We start from the raw sequence: 19,139 nt of genomic DNA on the forward strand, positions 1-19,139 counted from the left end.
GAATTTTCCCTAAGAATCAAATTGAAGGAACGAATTTTTGAATTAGCTAATTTTGAAGAGCTAAAATGGTACCAAAGATCTAGATGTAGATGGGTTAAATATGGGGACCGAAATACCTCATTCTTTCACAATTTTGCATCTGCTAGAGCTCGGAGGAATATGGTGCTTCGGATTGAGCATGAAGGGAGAATCATTACAGAAGAAGAGGGTATCCAAGATGCCTTTCTCAACGAAATGAAGGGCTTATTGGGCTCAGAGTCAGAGGTATTGGACTTCGATGTCAGCAAACTCTATCCGCAGCAAGCGGAGTTAGCACATCTGGCTCTCCCGTTCTCTGAAACAGAAGTAGCAAGGGCTGTCGCAGCCCTCTCAACAAACAAGGCGTGTGGCCCAGATGGGCTTCCGAACGAGTTCATCAAGGAATTTTGGCCCGTACTGAAGCCCAATATCATGCAAATGATCAACTTCTTCTACGATGAGAATCTTCAGCTGCACACAATTAATAAGGCCAATCTGGTCTTCATACCAAAAAAAGAGGTGCTGACTACAACTACTGATTATAGGCCGATCAGCATAATAAATCTCATCCCAAAGCTAATTTCTAAAATCTTGGCAACAAGATTAGCGCAGGTGCTACCAGACTTAATCTCAATCAATCAAACGGCCTTTATGAGGGGGAGATATATTGCGGAAAACTTCCTCTCCACGAGGGAAATCTTGCAATACCTTTCCTCTAACGGGTACCCATCGATACTGGCAAAAATCGACTTCTCCAAGGCTTTCGACTCGGTCAATTGGAGCTTCTTGAGTAAAATCCTCCAAGGCCGAGGCTTTCCTCTTAAGTGGACAAAGTGGATTCAAGGAATTCTCTCCTCTAGCTCATCCAGAGTCCTCATGAATGGATCACAGTCTGATTACTTCGTACACAGAAGGGGTCTCCGTCAAGGGGACCCACTTTCCCTCCTTCTGTTCAACCTGGCAGTTGACGCCCTACAACGATTAGTGGCTAATGTCAATACCACCTCTGACTCAATCCTGTCCCCTAGAATCAGAGAACCCATTCTTGCTTTACAATATGCTGATGACACGGCATTTGTTATTAAAGGAAATGACGAAACAGTGGCAAAATTCAGATTGATCCTTAGACTATTCACAAAAATTTCGGGTCTTAGGGTCAATTTCGCAAAAAGTGCAATAATCCCTTTCAATTTAAACCAGTTTCAAGTAAACCGTTTTCAAGCAATCACAGGATGTATGGTCACTCAACTCCCGATTATGTATTTAGGTTTGCCACTGACAGTAAAGAGGCCGGATAGGCAATCATACATCTCACTCATTGAGAAGGTGCAAAATAGACTACTGGGTTGGCAAGGTAAGTTGTTAACAAGAGGGGGGCGATTGCAACTCCTCAGTTCTGTACTCTCCTCGATCCCAATTTACTTCATGAGCTGCTTCAGATTGCCGATGTGGGTTATTGCAAAATTGGGTAGAATCCGAAGGCATTTCCTATGGGGGAAAGGATCACAAGGGATAAAAGGAATCTCCTTACTCAATTGGGATGATTGCCGGCTATCTAAAACGAATGGGGGATTGGGGGTTGCGAACCTTGAGCTCCAGAACATAGCATTGCTAATGAGGTGGCTCTGGAGACTATATCAGTCGGAAACTCAACTCTGGGCAAAAACGGTCAACTGCCTTTATGCCAGAAACATTGGTGCACTGGCACCGAGGGTCTGGAGAATGCAAGGATCTTTTTTCTGGTCAATGCTACTTAAGCTAAAGCCGCTGTTTCAAAGATGCTACGTATGGCAGGTTGGGGATGGAAGATCGATATCGTTCTGGTTTGACAATTGGGATGTCACCCCTCTGGTGCAATATCATGACAACAACAGACCCCCATACTCCCTTATATCGCTTAGGGACGGCATGCCTTTGATTTATACGGTTGCCCCTACTTTTGAAATCCAGTTCTCAGATCAAAGGGATGTCCTGATCTGGACCCTGACAAGCAGTGGAATCTTTACCTCAAACTCCTTATACACAGTATTATGGGAATGGGGCAAATCCCGATGGCCACATATGGAGATTTGGAAGGCAAAGGTACCTCCCTCAATCCGTGTGTTCGCTTTTTTAATGATCACTGACAGGTTGCCTACAAGAGAGGTGCTGAGCAACAGGAATATTATTGGTGAAATGGATTGTGCCGTTTGCCAAGCTGGGACAGTGGAAACTGTGTCGCACTTACTATTCCACTGCCCTTTTGCGAGAGGAGTTTGGGGCTTTGTCCAGCAGGCAACAAACAAAATGCTCTTAAATCCGGTAATGGTACACGACTCATCCATACAGGAGATACTACAGAGCTCATGGATGGAGATTAAGAGGACAACAGGCATAAGCAAGGTTGAATGGATTAATAGAATTTTGGCGACCTGCTGGTGGCTGTGGAGGAGCAGGAATGAGTTGATTTTCAGAGGTGTGCGGATGAGATGTGAGGTGTTGGGTAGTAAAATCTTGCAAGATGGGGCGTTATGGTTTGCTTGTTGCTGAGTTAGCCCTGGGCTTGTAACTTTCCTTTTTTGTATTTGTAACCCTTGGCAGCCTCTGTCAAGTATCTCAAAAAAAAAAGACTAGAAATGTATGCTAGAGGACGAATTCGTATCCTATCCATTAATTCAAAAGAATAATACATCTCGACCATCCAATCTATTTCAAAATTTATATAGACTAAATCCTACTAATATTAAAGGACCTTATAACATAAGCAAGAGCCTAATTGATTCCGTTTGAAACCAGACGGTTGAGATTCATTAATTCAGAATTAAATCTGAGTTAATGCAAAGGATACGCATTCCCTGTGGACTTCTATTTGTTGACTCACTTTTTAGTTTTGTGAGATGAATATGCATTGCATTCCTATAAGAGTGAGGATATCTCAAAATATAGTAAACAAGTAGGTAAAAAATCACTATTTTGATATTTTCAAATGGCCTAGAATTTTTAGATCCAAGTGATTTTCTATCTATCTAATAAAAATAGTAAACAGACTTTCCAGTACTGTGATAATTCAAAATGAAAAAGAAAAGCCTCAATGGTGCTATTTCACAAGTTGGCCATTTTTTTCTTAAGAAAAGAGCGGGATAAAATATTTCAGTCCTACGGTTCATATTTAATTAATATACAATTTATTGAACAATTAACATTAAAAGGACATCTTACACAAATTCTCAATTATTGGTTCCAAACAGGGTTCTAAATAGCTAGCTATAGCAGCGTTATAGCTACGCTATAGCTTTTCCGGACCATAAACGCTAAGCTATGAAATAAAATTGCGCTAACTCAGCTACGACCGCTATAGTTATAATAGCTGACCGCTATTACCGCTATATGAGACCCGCTATAGCTACCGCTATGCTACATGTTTTTTTTTTGCAATTTATATGAAATTTTGTACTTCTATTCTTATTTCTAATGCTACATGGTCTTCTACGATAAGTATGCTAAACCAAACTATATGCTTCTATTTTTATTTGTGATTTATTTTATCATTCTATATCGAGAAATATTAAAATACTAATTCTTCATTTTGATTACTCTTTTTATAGTATTCATTTGTAAAATTATTATCGTTTATTTCAATTGAAAGCTGATTTTGATTATTATTATAATTATAAAATATTTAAATATGTATATTGACTTCATTTACCTTATAAAATTAATTGCTCTTTGTCTATTATAATATGTAATATCATGAAGTATAAACTATTAAATAATGTTACTTTTTAGATTTGTTTCCTTCTTATTTGCGTAATTGATAAAAAGTATAAACTTAGATTAGTTGTCATTTAGTTGTTACATTAATTCTCTAATATTGATTATGTTGATAATTAGTAGAAATATATAATATAAAGTTTGAAAAGGAAAAATCGCTATGTGTGATAACTTCCGCTATAGCTACGCTATTCGCAATAGCTTTTTTTTTTTGTCTCCCCGCTATGCCGCTATAATCGCTATTTAGAACCTTGGTTCCAAAACATGACAATTACCAGACAAAGAAAACAAGTTCCTTTTTAATTGATTTCAACAACTGCTCGGCCGACAATCTTTCCCTTGTCAAGGTCATCATAGGCACTATTTGCCTCTTCAATTTTGCATTTTCTAGAAATGGTGTCTTTTAGGTTAAAAATCCCAGATTCGGCGAGCTTCACGATTTGGGGAAGATCTTGTCTTGCTCTTGCACCATACGAACCAATTATCTTCACCTATTTTTAATTCATAAATAGGTCAATGTAGTTAAAAAATACAATTTTAATTTTAAAAAAATGTTCAAGTGTGCAAAATATTATGGGCTAAAAATGCCTTTCTTGCCTAGTTCCAACCATGGATGTCCAGAACATTTTCTTTAGAAAAAACATTGTGAAGAATGGGTAATTTAGACATTCATAAAAGAGAAGGGTTTTGTGTGCCCCAATCATGCCTCACCTCCTTAACCTCCGTTTTCATAGTCCAAACATTAGATCCGAACCGCTCAACATGATCTCCATATTACCAATTGATCACTGAGCATTGCTTGCCTCTCCACTTATATCATATATAGATAGTAAAAGAAAAGTAAATCATGCCTCACCTCCTTAACCTCCGTTTTCATAGTCCAAACATTAGATCCGAACCGCTCAACATGATCTCCATATTACCAATTGATCACTGAGCATTGCTTGCCTCTCCACTTATATCATATATAGATAGTAAAAGAAAAGTACATCTATCTATGAGAGTTGAAATCATTTAACTAGAGGCCGCTAAGGTCGGCCAAAAGTAAAGACGTGCTAAATTGCCAGCCCAAAGTGAATTTCTTCTTGATTCCCAATGTGCTAGGAGACCAAATTTTATATTTTTTTTGGCATTTTTTTACTAGATTTTTATATAGGTACAAAATCAATCTTTTTCAGAAGATTCTGGACCTTACAAAAAAATAGTACAAAATTTCTAAAAATTATAAAATTTGGTCTCCAAGCACATTTTATTATGGAGATCATGTTGAGCGGTTCGGATCGATTGTTTGGACTTTGAAAACGGAAATGAGGATGTGAAGCAGATTGGGGCATGAAAACAATGGGGAATTTTGACCCTACTCTTCATAAAAAAATTGTGAAAAGGGTGCAGGAGTAATTTTCATGTTTTGTTAGGGCATACATCATATCATCTATATTTTTGTAGCTATTATCTATGTTGCCAGTTGATACACAGGGTAATAAATAATATGCTTAGGATTTCATATGCATGGCCCTAAAATAGGTAATCAGATGAAGCAAGTAGAGCATAGTTCATTTAATTTAATATACCTATATAATTTATGAGGAGGGTTCAAATGCCTCCATGTTTTTGTGCCTCCATCATGCCTCCATCTCTCTCCATTATTTTCAAAGTTCAAATAGTCGATCCGAACCGCTCAACCTAACCTCCATACCAAAATATGTTTGGAGACCAAATTTTATATTTTTAGGAATTTTTTTACTATTTTTTTAGATAGATAAAAAAATATTGTTTTTAGATGGTTCAGATTTACTGATTTTGTACCTATCTAAGAAAATAGTAAAAAAATTCCTAAAAATATAAAATTTGGTCTCCAAACATATTTTAGTATGGAGGTTAGGTTGAACGGTTCGGATCGACTGTTTGAACTTTGAAAATGATGGAGAGAGATGGAGGCACAAAAACATGGAGGCATTTGAACCCTCCTCATAATTTATTTATGTATTGTATTTTTTTGCATTATTACACATTTTTTATCTACAATATATTTTCTTATATGATAATAGCTTTGATGTACAGGATATATGATACCTGTCTACGAACGAGGCGTGTGATATCAATCTCACCAACGACATTTGTTGCGGCGAGGCCAATCATGACTGCTTTGCCCCCATCTCTGACGCTTTGTGTACACTGTGCGAATGTAAGTGCCTTTCCCAATGCCTCCACCGCCACATCAACACCTCTCCCATGTGTTATTTCCTGCTCATTATTAAAATGAAGTTCCACATTCCTGGTTATATTATTCATATTCATCTATATTGAGATGGAAATTTATGGGAGAATGTTAGGTTCACTCCCATTGTTGCAGGGCTTTCGCAAAAATGCCCCCTATATACCAGCATTTGCTGAATAGTGGCATTTCAAACAATGCCAATTTTGTAGTACTAAATTGCAAAAGTGACCATTTGCGCAGGATTAGATTAGACTGATTCGTGAATAGTGGTCTGTCTCCGAATCTCTGAAACCTAACCCCAGTCACTTATTTGACAAAAAGAAATTGAAATAAACAATTATTATTGATAAGCCACAACACAATGGAAAGTAGCCTTTCAAAAAATGCAATAGAGACAACATATTTTGTTTGATTATTTCCGTGTTCATGTAATGGACTTATGTTTTGCAAATAAATCATGCCTTTTTAGTAAGGATAAGTAGGAAGGTTTATTTATTTTTTTGCATGCAAAACAAAAAATGCTGAATGGTGGGTCACTTCAATAGTTTTTATGGAAAAATACAAACACAGAAACTAAACAAAACAAAAAAGATGGATTACAGGTGTCACGATACCAGTATTCATATAATTAAATAAATAAAAAAAGAGGCTACCAGTAACTTCTCAATATTGACCAAGCATTGGAAATTTCCAAGTAAATTAAAAAAAAATAGAAATTAAGTGGAAACTTGTGCAAAACAAACCTTTATTTGACATATGATTAAGTAATTTAGCATTTACAGTGTGTGTTGCACCAAGTAATTTAGCATTGGTTAGTTTATCGTCTAGTACATCAACAGCTATCACTTCTGATGCGCCAAATGCTTTTGCTATCTGTATACAGCTGCATTCACATATTTTTTAATCAAATATTACACCAATTACTTATTTTATTAGGAAATTACTAAACAAGGTGATGAAACATAACTTGACGTATTATTTGACATATGATTAAGTCCGAAACTGGTCCTAATTACCATGTTTTATTGCATTTTATTTATCATTTCATTTAATTTTAGTTAGTGTTAGTCAAGACAAAAGATACTGCGCAAGTTGTTAATTATTGCCGAATTGGAGCACAAAACCGCACGATTTGCATGAGCACAAAAGATTCAAGCCAAATGGAGAAACAAATGGAGGAAATCACTACTAGAATCTCGGTTTGTTGCATGGGTAAAAATACTTGTTGCATGGTTAAGTAGTGTCCATGCAACAAATATTGACATTTCTGACACAGTTAAACTTGTTGCATGGGTAGTCCCATGCAACAGTTACTCATGCAACAAGTTTGATGGTTATCCATGCAACTGTCTTTGATTTACCCATGCAACAAATATTTGACGACCCGTAATCCGCCAGAAAGACTAGAAAGTATATTTTAATGAATGTTCATGCAACAACTCATTTTATATCCATGCAACAAGTCTCTAGAATTTAAACTAAACATTTGCATGGATAACCCATGCAACAAATTTTGATGATTATTTGAGAACTATTTGTTGCATGAGACTACCCATGCAACAAATATTAAATTCCTGGACAGTGCATTTTCTGTATATATTTGATATTTCCCTTCAAATTGAATAAATTCTTGTAAATCACTACAATAAATATTATAGCATTATATTAATTTGTTCACATCCTACTTAATATTTTTCAAATTTAAAAGCAAATTTGATCTCTCATTTTAAATTGAAAATATTTTTTTGTATCAATTAATAACCATTACACAAAAAATATTTTTGTTCAATACTTAAATGCAGCACATTACACAAAAAAATTATCAATTAATAACAATTTTCATTGGATTGATCGTTGATGTTTAGGCACCAAGTGCTTCCTAAATTTCTTGCATGTCATACTCTTGCTCCGTGTCATAGCCTTCATCACCGTGACATAAGAGTATTACAAAATGATAAAAATTAGCATAAAATCAAAATAAGACATAAAGAAGTTTAGTTTCCTTTTTACCCATGCGTAAATTAAATCACTAAGTTATTAACTAAGTTGCAAACAAGTAAAGTTTATGCAACTAAATTCAAATTTATGCACCAGTAGATATAAAATCTGGTGCAACAAGTTACTCGTGATAAAATCTGTAAAATAGCATGTTGTTAACTTTGCAAAGAAAAAACTTTATACATTTTGCCCATGATAACTATATAGCATCGAATAAGTTATCATGGGCAAAATTAAATCACTTTCGCAAAAGATTTATGGTTCATAAAGTGCTTTCCTAAGTTCTCTGCAAATCTGGTTAAGTTTTTATTTGAAGAGTACCTTTATTCTCTTTACTATCAGCTTCCTAAATAAAAGTCATACATAAAAATAAAATAATGATGTATTTCAAATTCGACAAAACTCAGCAATGATAGAGTATGATGTTGTATGGAAAAAAGGTCGAACAAATCCCTAATTAAGCTTCATCCAATTAAGCTTAGTCAAACAAATTCCTAATTTCTAACAAAACCTAAGAAAACAAATAGATCAGAGTCGAGTCAGATTTGCCTAAGGTCAGTCATACCAGATTCTTTCATTTTGCTATCAGCAGATGGGCCCTGATGGGTTGAATCTTAATTAAATGGATTTTGAGACTTTAATAGAAATAAAGTTAGAGAATAATGGACATTTGAAACCAATTTAGTAGTGTGTTTTTTTGTAAAGATAATAGGACATTTGAAACCCTAATATAACACTCTAATTTAAGGTGTTTGGAGCACTCTAGTAGTATGGCAAGATAATAGCGCTTTTACAACCCTAATACAACACTCCAATTGAAGGGGTTTTGAGCACTCTTGTAGTGTCTCCAGAAGTCAAGATAACAGGGCATTTCCAACCCTAATAAAACACTTTAATTGAAAGTGTTTGAAGCACTCTAGTAGTGTCTCTATATGGCATGATAATAGGGCACTTAGAACCCGAATACAACACTCTACTTGAAGGTGTTTAAATCACTTTAGTAGTGTCTCTCTATGGCAAGATTATAGGACATTTACAATCCTAATAAAACACTCTAATTGAATGTGTTTGGAGCACTTTAGTAGAGTCTCCTAAAGGCAAGATATTAGGGCATTTACAACCCTAATAAAACACTCCATTCAAGGTGTTTGGAGCGCCCTTGTAGCGTGTTTATATGGCAAGATAATAGGGCATTTACAACCCTAATACTAAAATCCAATTAAAGGTGTTTAGAGCACTCTAGTAGTCTCTCTATATGGTAAGATAGAAGGGCATTTACAAACCTAATAAAACACTCAAATGAAGGTGTTTGGAGCAATCTAGTTGTGTCCCTAAATGGCATGCCAACAGGGCATTTGGAACCCTAATAAAACACTCCAATTGAAGGTGTTTTAGAGCACCCTCATAGTGTCTGTATATGCCAAGATAATATGACATTTACAACAATAATAAAAAACTCGAATTGAAGGTGTATGGAGCACTCTAGTAGTGTGTGTCTTTTTGGAAAGATAATAGGACATTTGAAACCCTAATATAACACTCTAATTAAAGGTGTTTCGAGCACACTTATAGTTCAATCATTAGGATCGCGCGCCCACACGCACGCACACACACACACGCACACACTCACCCACACGCACACAAATGCGCCCACACGCACGCACACCCACACACACATGCACACACACGCACACACCCGCACACACTCGCACACACTCGCACACACACTAACACACCCAACACACGCAAACACACTCACACACCCGCACACGCACACACACACACACACACACACACACACACACGCACACCCACACACGCACGCACACGCACACACACACACACGCGCATACACACACACACACAAACGCACACGGACACACACACGCACACCCGCACACACACACACACAAACACACACGCACACACACACACACAATCGCACACCCACACACACACGCACACACCCACACCCATACCCACACACACGCACACACACGCACACACCGGACACACACACACACACACCCGCAAACACACCCGCAAACACACTAACACACCCACACACACATAAAAACACTCACACACCCGCACACGCACACACGCACACACACGCACACCGACACACACACGCACAGACACCGACACACACACGCACACACACTCACACCCATGCCCACACACGCACGCACACGCACACACACACACACGCGCACACACACACACACACAAACGCACACGGACACACACACGCACACCCGCACACACACACACACAAACACACACGCACACACACACACACACAATCGCACACCCACACACACACGCACACACCCACACCCATACCCACACACACGCACACACACGCACACACCGGACACACACACACACACACACAGGCACGCACACACACGCACACACACACACACCCACACAATCGCACACCCACACACACGCACACACCCACACCCATACCCACACACACGCACACACACGCACACACCGGACACACACACACACAGGCACGCACACACACGCACACACACACGCACACACGCACGCACACACCGGAGACACACACACACACACATACGCGCAAACACACACGCACACGTGCACAGACACACACGCACACCCACGCACACACACACACCGACCCACACACATACACGCACACCCACACACACGCATAGAGGCACACACACACACCCACACATGCACACACCCGCACACAAACACACCCACACACACGCACAATTGAATGTGTTTTAGAGCACCCTCATAGTGTCTCTAAATGCCATGCCAACAGGGCATTTGGAACCCTAATAGAACACTCCAATTGAAGGTGTTTTAGAGCACCCTCATAGTGTATCTGTTAGTGTAATAATCTAGAAGTCAATAATACGATAATTTATCATAAAGCTTTGTTCATGAATTGGATGATTAATATCATTTTGTTGCCTTGAGTATTATTGAATTTATGGATCATTTCGAGTTCATGACTGAAATTGTGAAACTCCATAATATAGATGATATATATACTCTTAAAAAGTCACTGACCAAGGTAATTAGCAGGAACACTAATTACCGCGATAAGGTTAGTATGTGGATTAAAAGATGGTTAAGTTTTACAAACCACCTGACACGAGATGTCATTTTAATCACATAGATACATGTTCTAGGAACATGGTATTTGACAGACCCCGAATGAAACATTAAATAGAATTGTGTTCGTGTCATTTATGTTTTCATTCAGTGTCACGTTCTACAGTATGAGGTATTTATCGTTCCCACTGAAAAATATGTATGTGTGATTGTTATCCACCGCTGTCTGTAAAAAGCAGTCATAACGGTAGCTTTTCCATATGTATAGCTTAGCTGAGGAAGTGATAGTTTACCAAGAATACTATTTGTCCCTCGTATCTCTATACGAGCTATAGCATCACTGGGCCCCTTGGTAGAGTTAGATTATCTGCTAGCGGTATAATTACAAGAGTAATTATATTTGATAATCTGCTCAAGATCAAGAAAAGATTCAGTTAGCAAGGATGACACACATCTACCTTGAAACTGATCTGATAGCTATGAGACAGAAGAACAGACACAAGTAAATTGTTTACTGGATCGTGATATTGTACAGTACAGCATCATCTGTGTAATTGGATGGTCATGATGTGTTGCCAGATGCCACCCATGATTATAGAAGTTAAAACAGTTTTAACTCTATTTACCAACATAACACAGATCCTATTGGGTCACACCATATAGGAGTTAATCGGAGAATCTTATTGTGATTGATTATAAATTGGTTATGATCAATAGTAAGATGGTTATAATTAATTATACGTGTTATAATTAAATTATAAATGTTATGTAAAAATAACAAGCAAAAACATTGGTTAATTTATAAACGTGTGTGACACGTTGTATAAAAGTTAACCGGTTAATTTATAAATGTGCAGGACACGTTGTATAAATTACCGAAACAACAAACCGCAAGAAAAATATATATATAATTGTTCAGAATAATTATACGAATATTATTTGTGTTCGGGCCGAGGGCATTCGGGTCTTTTCAGATTCGTCCTTATCCGCATGACATGTCATTGATCCTATCCAGATGACATGTCATCAATCCTATCCACAAGGGCAAAATGGTCATTTCACACCTATGCCACCTTGCATGTGTAGAAACATGGAGAAGAGTGTGGAAGGGTGTGGAAGGGGTATTTTGGTCATTTCACATATAAAAGGATGAGGTGTCAATGGCATACCTTATAAATAGGCCGAACTTGGAGGGCATTTTGGTCTTTTGCAACCGACCCTAAACACTATAAATAGGGGTGGAGGGGTAGAGAGAAATTAACTAATTCATTCGTACCGGTTTCGTGTCGAAACGGATCGGTATTTTCTCTCTTTCTCGGTTTCTCTCCCAAATAGTGTTTCGGTTGAGAAAAGAAAGTTATACGTACTTGACGTATAATCTTGCGGGTTGTTGTGGAGTATATTTACGGGATCGATGAATAGTGTTTTATCGAATTTAGCGGTATGTCAGTTTTGCATATTGATGAAACTGAGCAACCGAAAATTTGTGTTTACGGGTTTTCATCTTTTTCCTTGTGAATAGTGTTTTTGCAGAATTCCGCGGTTTACGGTATTTCTGGCAGAAGAAACAAACCGCTCTCTGGTTAGTCCTGGTGGATAACCGATAGAGGTATCACACGTGTGATACTCCGAGTCGATTCCTTCCCTGGTGAGGCTCTACTCGCTCGGTCTGCATTCCAACTGTGATTTGGAAACAAGGTATAAATATGTTATGTTAATCTATTTAATTTGTAAGTAGATTAAAGTTTTAGAAATCAATCATGGAGTAGATCTGTAAAAGGATTAAATTGGGTTTTGATGCCAAAGGAATACTGAAGGTGGACCGCCTTGGAAAGTTTCCTGACATACCCCGTTTAATCCTGAGCTTAAGTTGGCCGTAGAAATTTTTGTTCTACGGTCATTCCGCACCTTAAGCCTAAAAGGGGTTTTGGTTAGCACCGCGAAACCCCAACAGTGGTATCAGAGCTCAAGGCTCTCCCGCTGATTGATTTTCTAAAAGTTATAACTTATGCAAATTAGGTGCATATACCGCATATCTGTTTAATTCTTACATTTGCAGCTTAAGTCCAAAACCGATTAGAAATGAGATTTTCTTGGATCGGTTCTACCGACTAAGAAAGTTAAATTAGATTTAAGCTTTCTTTATGCTTTCTTATGAAATGTAAACTTTTACATTTCTTGGATCGGTTTTCCGACCGAGAAAGATAAAATAGGATTTTATGCTTTCTTTATGTTTTCGTTTTTCAAAACTTTTGATTGCGTTAAAGTTCATCTAAGAATGTGATGAAGCAATAAAATACCTGAGTAAGAGCTGTTAATCTCCACCCGTAAAAGACAAGGTTAATGACAACAAAAGTCTTGGCTTTTCGTCTAACCCTCTTTTACGTGTCCTGATAGCTGGCCCAAATGGGACTTTGTCACGTTACCAAATTGCTTTAACGCTTTTGAAATGGCAAAATTTAGTGTAACTCTTTTGCCTTTTCGAAAACCTTCGGATAAGTAAAGTTCATCGAAGAATGTGATAAAGCAATAAAGTACCTGAGTAAGAGCTGTCATTTCCACACAAGAAAGAGATGGTTCTGTCTAGGAAAGATTGAGTCTAAGCGGTCATCGTGACCCCAATCTTTCCTGGGAGCCCCTTTCACGTGTCCTAATGGCTGGCCCAAAAGGAACTTTGTCACATTACCAAATTGCTTTATGGACCGAAAAGAATATCTGATTTTAAAACATATAAATTGTTTATGTGCTTTAAATGGTATAAATAAGAACTGAGCATAGCTGCAAAATAAAGAATTGGTAACTGATAGATTATATACCCGACTTGGTCCTGTATATAAGTAAATTAGATTTACAGCTTATAGTAAATTAGATTTACTGCTTTAAAATGAAAAATGGGTAAAATTAGATTTACCGTCTTTCTAAGGAACCGTGAAAGAAAACTTTATTTGAAGAAAAATATGAATGTGGGATCACATTTGACATTGTTTCTTTCTGACTTCCTTTCCACGACTGCTTGCTGAAGCATATGAAAGAGGTCTTTTAAGAAAATGTAAATGAGATCATATTCACTATTCTTTATGTATGACTTCCTTTCTACGACTGCTTACTGAAGCATATGAAAGAGGTCTTTGAGGAAGATAGGAATTGGATCACAATCGGTATTTTTCTAACAAGCAACTTTCACGTGTCTGTAATGCTAACCAAGGTCAACATTACAAACTGAAAGAAATATACGTGACTCGGTCACATATATAGGTAAATCAGATTTACTGCTATCATATAAAAACGTATAGATTAGATTTACCGTTTTTATAAGAAACCATATAAACTACCTCTACAAGATAGACGGTAGCTAAAGTCAGTTACAAGAACTGATTGCTTAACAAAGCTAAGCGTATCAAAGAGGTACTGATAAGAACATAAACTAATGGAGATCACATTTCGTATTCAAGACTTCCTTTCCACGACTGCTTAATGAAGCATATGAAAGAGGTCGTTATAAAGATACGAATAGAATCACATTTAGTCATTCTTACATATGCTAAGAAAAGAAAGTAATGGGTATCACATTCGATACTTTAGACTTCCTTTCCACGACTACTTAATGAAGCATATGAAAGAGGTCGCTATAAAGATACGAATAGAATCACATTAATCGTTCTTTCTGACATAAGATAAGAAAAGAAATGGAGATCACATTCAGTATTCAAGACTTCCTTTCCATAATTGCTTAATGAAGCATATGAAAGAAGTCGCTATAAAGATACGAATAGAATCACATTAGTCGTTCTTTCTCACATACCCCTTTGGAGATTGCTGGCACTGTTAAGCATAAACACCAACCCATTAAATACTAAGTAGTATGCCCTTCCCACTCTATCCTCCTCAAACCATTGTTCATTGGTTGATGGGTAAACTACTCAGTAGACATCGCCTTTTACCTTTGGTGGTCGAGGGTTATGTCCGACATATCAAACCAAATAGAGTGAGGTTACTTACCGATGATTTCCAAAACAGATTTGGGCTCGGGGCAAAGTCTTCGTTAAATACACGTGATGTTTTAACGAAACCATGAATCACAAAGAGATGTGATTAGCAAGTTTGCTTACCTAAGATAACTGATAGCCATGATATGCATACATTGCCTTGGTTATTGGTGAAAATATGGATCTTGGCCCTACTGCAAACGGGAATAGAACAAATTTGCAGTGGGAGTTTTATTATTGGAATAAAACATTACATGAACAAAGCTAAAATCTTTATTTTAAACGTTGTAGAAATATGGCTAAAGAAACGTCTTTCTCTTTACGCTCTCTATTCGAAAGGTAGACATACGTGAGAAAAAAGAATATATCTTAAATACACCGGTCCCTGCTGAAATAGTAGAGAGCAGCTCTGTCAGTACTCACACGGTTCGTATGACAAGCGATGATGAGAAACTGGAGAAGCTTAACTGTCCGTTGAGCCACGAGTTGGCCACGGAAGTTATCCTGAACTCATTTCCTCCCAGCTATTCGGAGTTCATTGTGAACTCCCATAAGCAAGAGTTGGATAAGAGCTTGCAGGAGCCCCAAGGGATGCTGAGGATCACTGATAAAGACATCGAGAATAGCTCTCATGTCCTCATGGTCCAAGAAGGTGGGAGGAAGATCAAGAAAGCAAAAGGGAAAAACAGCTATTAAGTACAAAGGCAAAGGGAAGTTGGTTCCGGGAATGAACTCTCCCAAGATAAATGTTTCTGCTAACTCTGACTACTATTTTAGCAATAGCAAAGGTCACTGGAAGAGAAACTGCCCGGAGTATCTTGGAGATATGAAGTTTGAGAATGTCTCAAAAGTCTCAGTCTCAAGTATTTATGTTAATGAAATTAATGTTGCGACCTCTCTTAATGATTGGGTACTGGATACCGGATCATGTGCTCATATTTGCACGAATATGCACGCACTAAGAGGAAGTTACGCAATAAGGAAGTACAACTCCGAGTTGGAAACAGAGAACAAGTTGCAGCCGTTACAGTCGGTAGGATAGAATTGTACTTGCCTAGCGGGTTTATTCTGGAACTAGAAAATGTCTATTTTGTTCCTACCATTTCTAGAAATATCATATCAATCTCGTGTTTAGAGATGAATGGTTTCTCGTTTGTTATAAAGGACAATAGATGTTCTATTTATAAAAATGAGAAATATTATGGATCATCTTACTTGTTAAATGATCTTTATATGTTAGAAATGGAAAACCCCGTGTTTAACATCAATAACAAAAGACTCAAAACGTTTCATGAAAGTATTGACTTACATGAGACATAAGTCTGAATCCTTGACAAGTTCAAGGAATTTAAGACTAAAGTAGAAAATCAACTGAACAAAAGTATTAAGGCATTACGGTAGGACCGTGGAGGCGAATACTTGAGTTATGATTTTCAAAACGTACTTAAAGGAATGTGAGATAGTCTCACAACTCACACCTCTAGGAACACCGCAATGTTACGGTGTTGCCAAGAAAATGAAACAAACCATGTTGGACATGATTCGTTCCATGATGAGTGACGCCACCCTTCCAAAATCATTTTGGGGACACGCACTAGATACTGCCGCACTAACGATAAATATGGTTCCATCCAAGTCAGTTGAAAAGACTCCATACGAGTTATGGTTTGGGAAATCCCAAATATGTCTTATCTTAAAAATGGGGTTGCGAAGTATTTGTCAAATGCTAGACGTCTGACAAACTTGATCCCAAATCTGACAAGTGCTTTTCGTAGGGTATCCTAAGGAAACGAAAGGATATTACTTCTATTACCAGTCCGAGAACAAATTAGTTGTTGCTCGTCATGGTATACTTTTGGAGAACGAGTTTCTTGCAAAAGGAAGTAGTGGGAGTAATGTAATACTTGAAGAAATTCAAGATACATCACACAATACAATATCTGAACTAGATCAGATTAACCCACCTCTCGATTTTTGGGCTGATGAGCATCTGGAAGTACCAAGTCCACAAGTAGTTGTGGATGAGGTTCTAGTCCCGAGCTCAAGTACTTCGATGCAAGTTGAAGTAGAACTGGATCCGCAGACAGTTGTGGATCAAGTTCGACAGCCTGAAGAACAAGTGCTACGTAGGTCAATGAGAACAGTCCATGCACCCGAGAGGTACTTGGGACTGCACGAGGTCTCAGTTTTTGACACTGAAGATCCTCTAACCTATGCGGAAGCAATGGATAGGCCTGACTCTGATAAATGGCTGGAGGCCATGAGATCCGAAATATAGTCCATGTATGACAACACGGTCTGGAACCTAGTTGTACCACTTGATGGGGTGAAACCCATAGCTAACAAGTGGGTTTTCAAAAGAAAAACACACATGGATGACAATATGACTATTTACAAAGCACGGCTAGTAGCGAAAAGGTTTCAAACAAATTCTGGGAATTGATGAAACTTTTTCACCCGTGGCTATGTTTAAGTCAATTCGGATACTCCTAGCAATTGCCGCATTTCATGATTATGAAATATGGCAAATGGATGCCAAAACCGCCTTCTTAAATGGAAATTTAAGAAGAGGATGTGTACATGACACAGCCTACGGGTTTTGAAGATCCAGAGAATGCTGAGAAGGTATGCAAGCTTCTTGAATCCATTTATGGATTGAAGCATGCATCACGAAGTTAGAATCTTCGATTTGGCGAAGAAGTCAAAAAGCTTGACTTCGTCAGATGTGAAGAAGAATCTTACGTGTACAGAAAAACTAGTGGGAGTACCATCGCCTTTCTTAATCTTATATGTAGATGACATACTCTTAATAGGAAACGATATTCCTCTATTGCAATTAGCCAAGTCTTCATTAAAGAAAAGTTTTCTCGATGAAGGACTTGGGCGAGGATGTCTATATACTAGGCATAAAGATCTACCGAGGTAGATCAAAGAGACTTATAGGATTAAGTCAAAGCACGTACATTGACAAAGTGCTGAATCGGTTCAGCATGCAGGATTCTAAGAGAGGATTCCTGCCAATGAATCATGGTGCACTGCTTAGCAAGACTCAGTGTCCTTCGACAACTGATGAGCAAAGCACTATGAGTAGAGTACCATACGCTTCGGCTATTGGCTCTATCATAAACGCCATGTTGTGCACTCGCCCTGATGTTTCGTACGCTTTGAGTGTGACGAGTAAATATCAGGCTAATCCAGGCATAAGGCACTGGAATGATGTAAAGAATATCCTTAAGTTCTTAAGGAGAACTAAGGATATGTTTCTTGTCTACAACATTATCACCTAATACGAGAGATCGTAAACATAATAAGATGTTTATAATTTAATTATAAAAGATATAATTAATATAAAGGTGATGTAAAGATATGTAGAGTTGACACAGTCAGCAACACAGTTGATCCACTCACAAAATCTCTTCCTCAAGCCAAGCACGAGATGCTTAATGCTTCTATGAGTCTGGAACACATAGAAGATTGGCTGTGAGATTTTCTCAGGATCTACGAGATCTTAGAGAATATAGAGTTTTGTATATAAGTAGGGCCTATGATGATTGGCTCCTAGCTTAAGTGGGAGATTGTTAGTGTAATAATCTAGAAGTCAATAATACGATAATTTATCATAAAGCTTTGTTCATGAATTGGATGATTAATATCATTTTGTTGCCTTGAGTATTATTGAATTTATGGATCATTTCGAGTTCATGACTGAAATTGTGAAACTCCATAATATAGATGATATATACTCTTAAAAAGTCACTGACCAAGGTAATTAGCAGGAACACTAATTACCGCGATAAGGTTAGTATGTGGATTAAAAGATGGTTAAGTTTTACAAACCACCTGACACGAGATGTCATTTTAATCACATAGATACATGTTCTAGGAACATGGTATTTGACAGACCCCGAATGAAACATTAAATAGAATTGTGTTCGTGTCATTTATGTTTTCATTCAGTGTCACGTTCTACAGTATGAGGTATTTATCGTTCCCACTGAAAAATATGTATGTGTGATTGTTATCCACCGCTGTCTGTAAAAAGCAGTCATAACGGTAGCTTTTCC

The 19,139-nt window shown here is 37.7% G+C and overlaps 1 protein-coding gene across 1 annotated transcript; it reads right to left on the reverse strand.

The window, feature by feature from the left end:
* Window positions 1-4,034: 4,034 nt before the first annotated feature.
* On the reverse strand, window positions 4,035-6,081 carry LOC144548562 (uncharacterized). Its single transcript, XM_078297268.1, has 2 exons — window positions 5,842-6,081; window positions 4,035-4,259 (listed from the first exon to the last, which is right to left on the reverse strand). The coding sequence occupies exons 1-2, from the start codon at window positions 6,064-6,066 to the stop codon at window positions 4,068-4,070; spliced, it is 417 nt and encodes a 138-aa protein (XP_078153394.1). The 5' UTR covers window positions 6,067-6,081; the 3' UTR covers window positions 4,035-4,067.
* Window positions 6,082-19,139: the final 13,058 nt, after the last annotated feature.

Source organism: Carex rostrata, chromosome 33 (assembly GCF_964058835.1).
Source record: "Carex rostrata chromosome 33, lpCarRost1.2, whole genome shotgun sequence".
In the NCBI taxonomy this organism is placed as follows: domain Eukaryota; kingdom Viridiplantae; phylum Streptophyta; class Magnoliopsida; order Poales; family Cyperaceae; genus Carex; species Carex rostrata.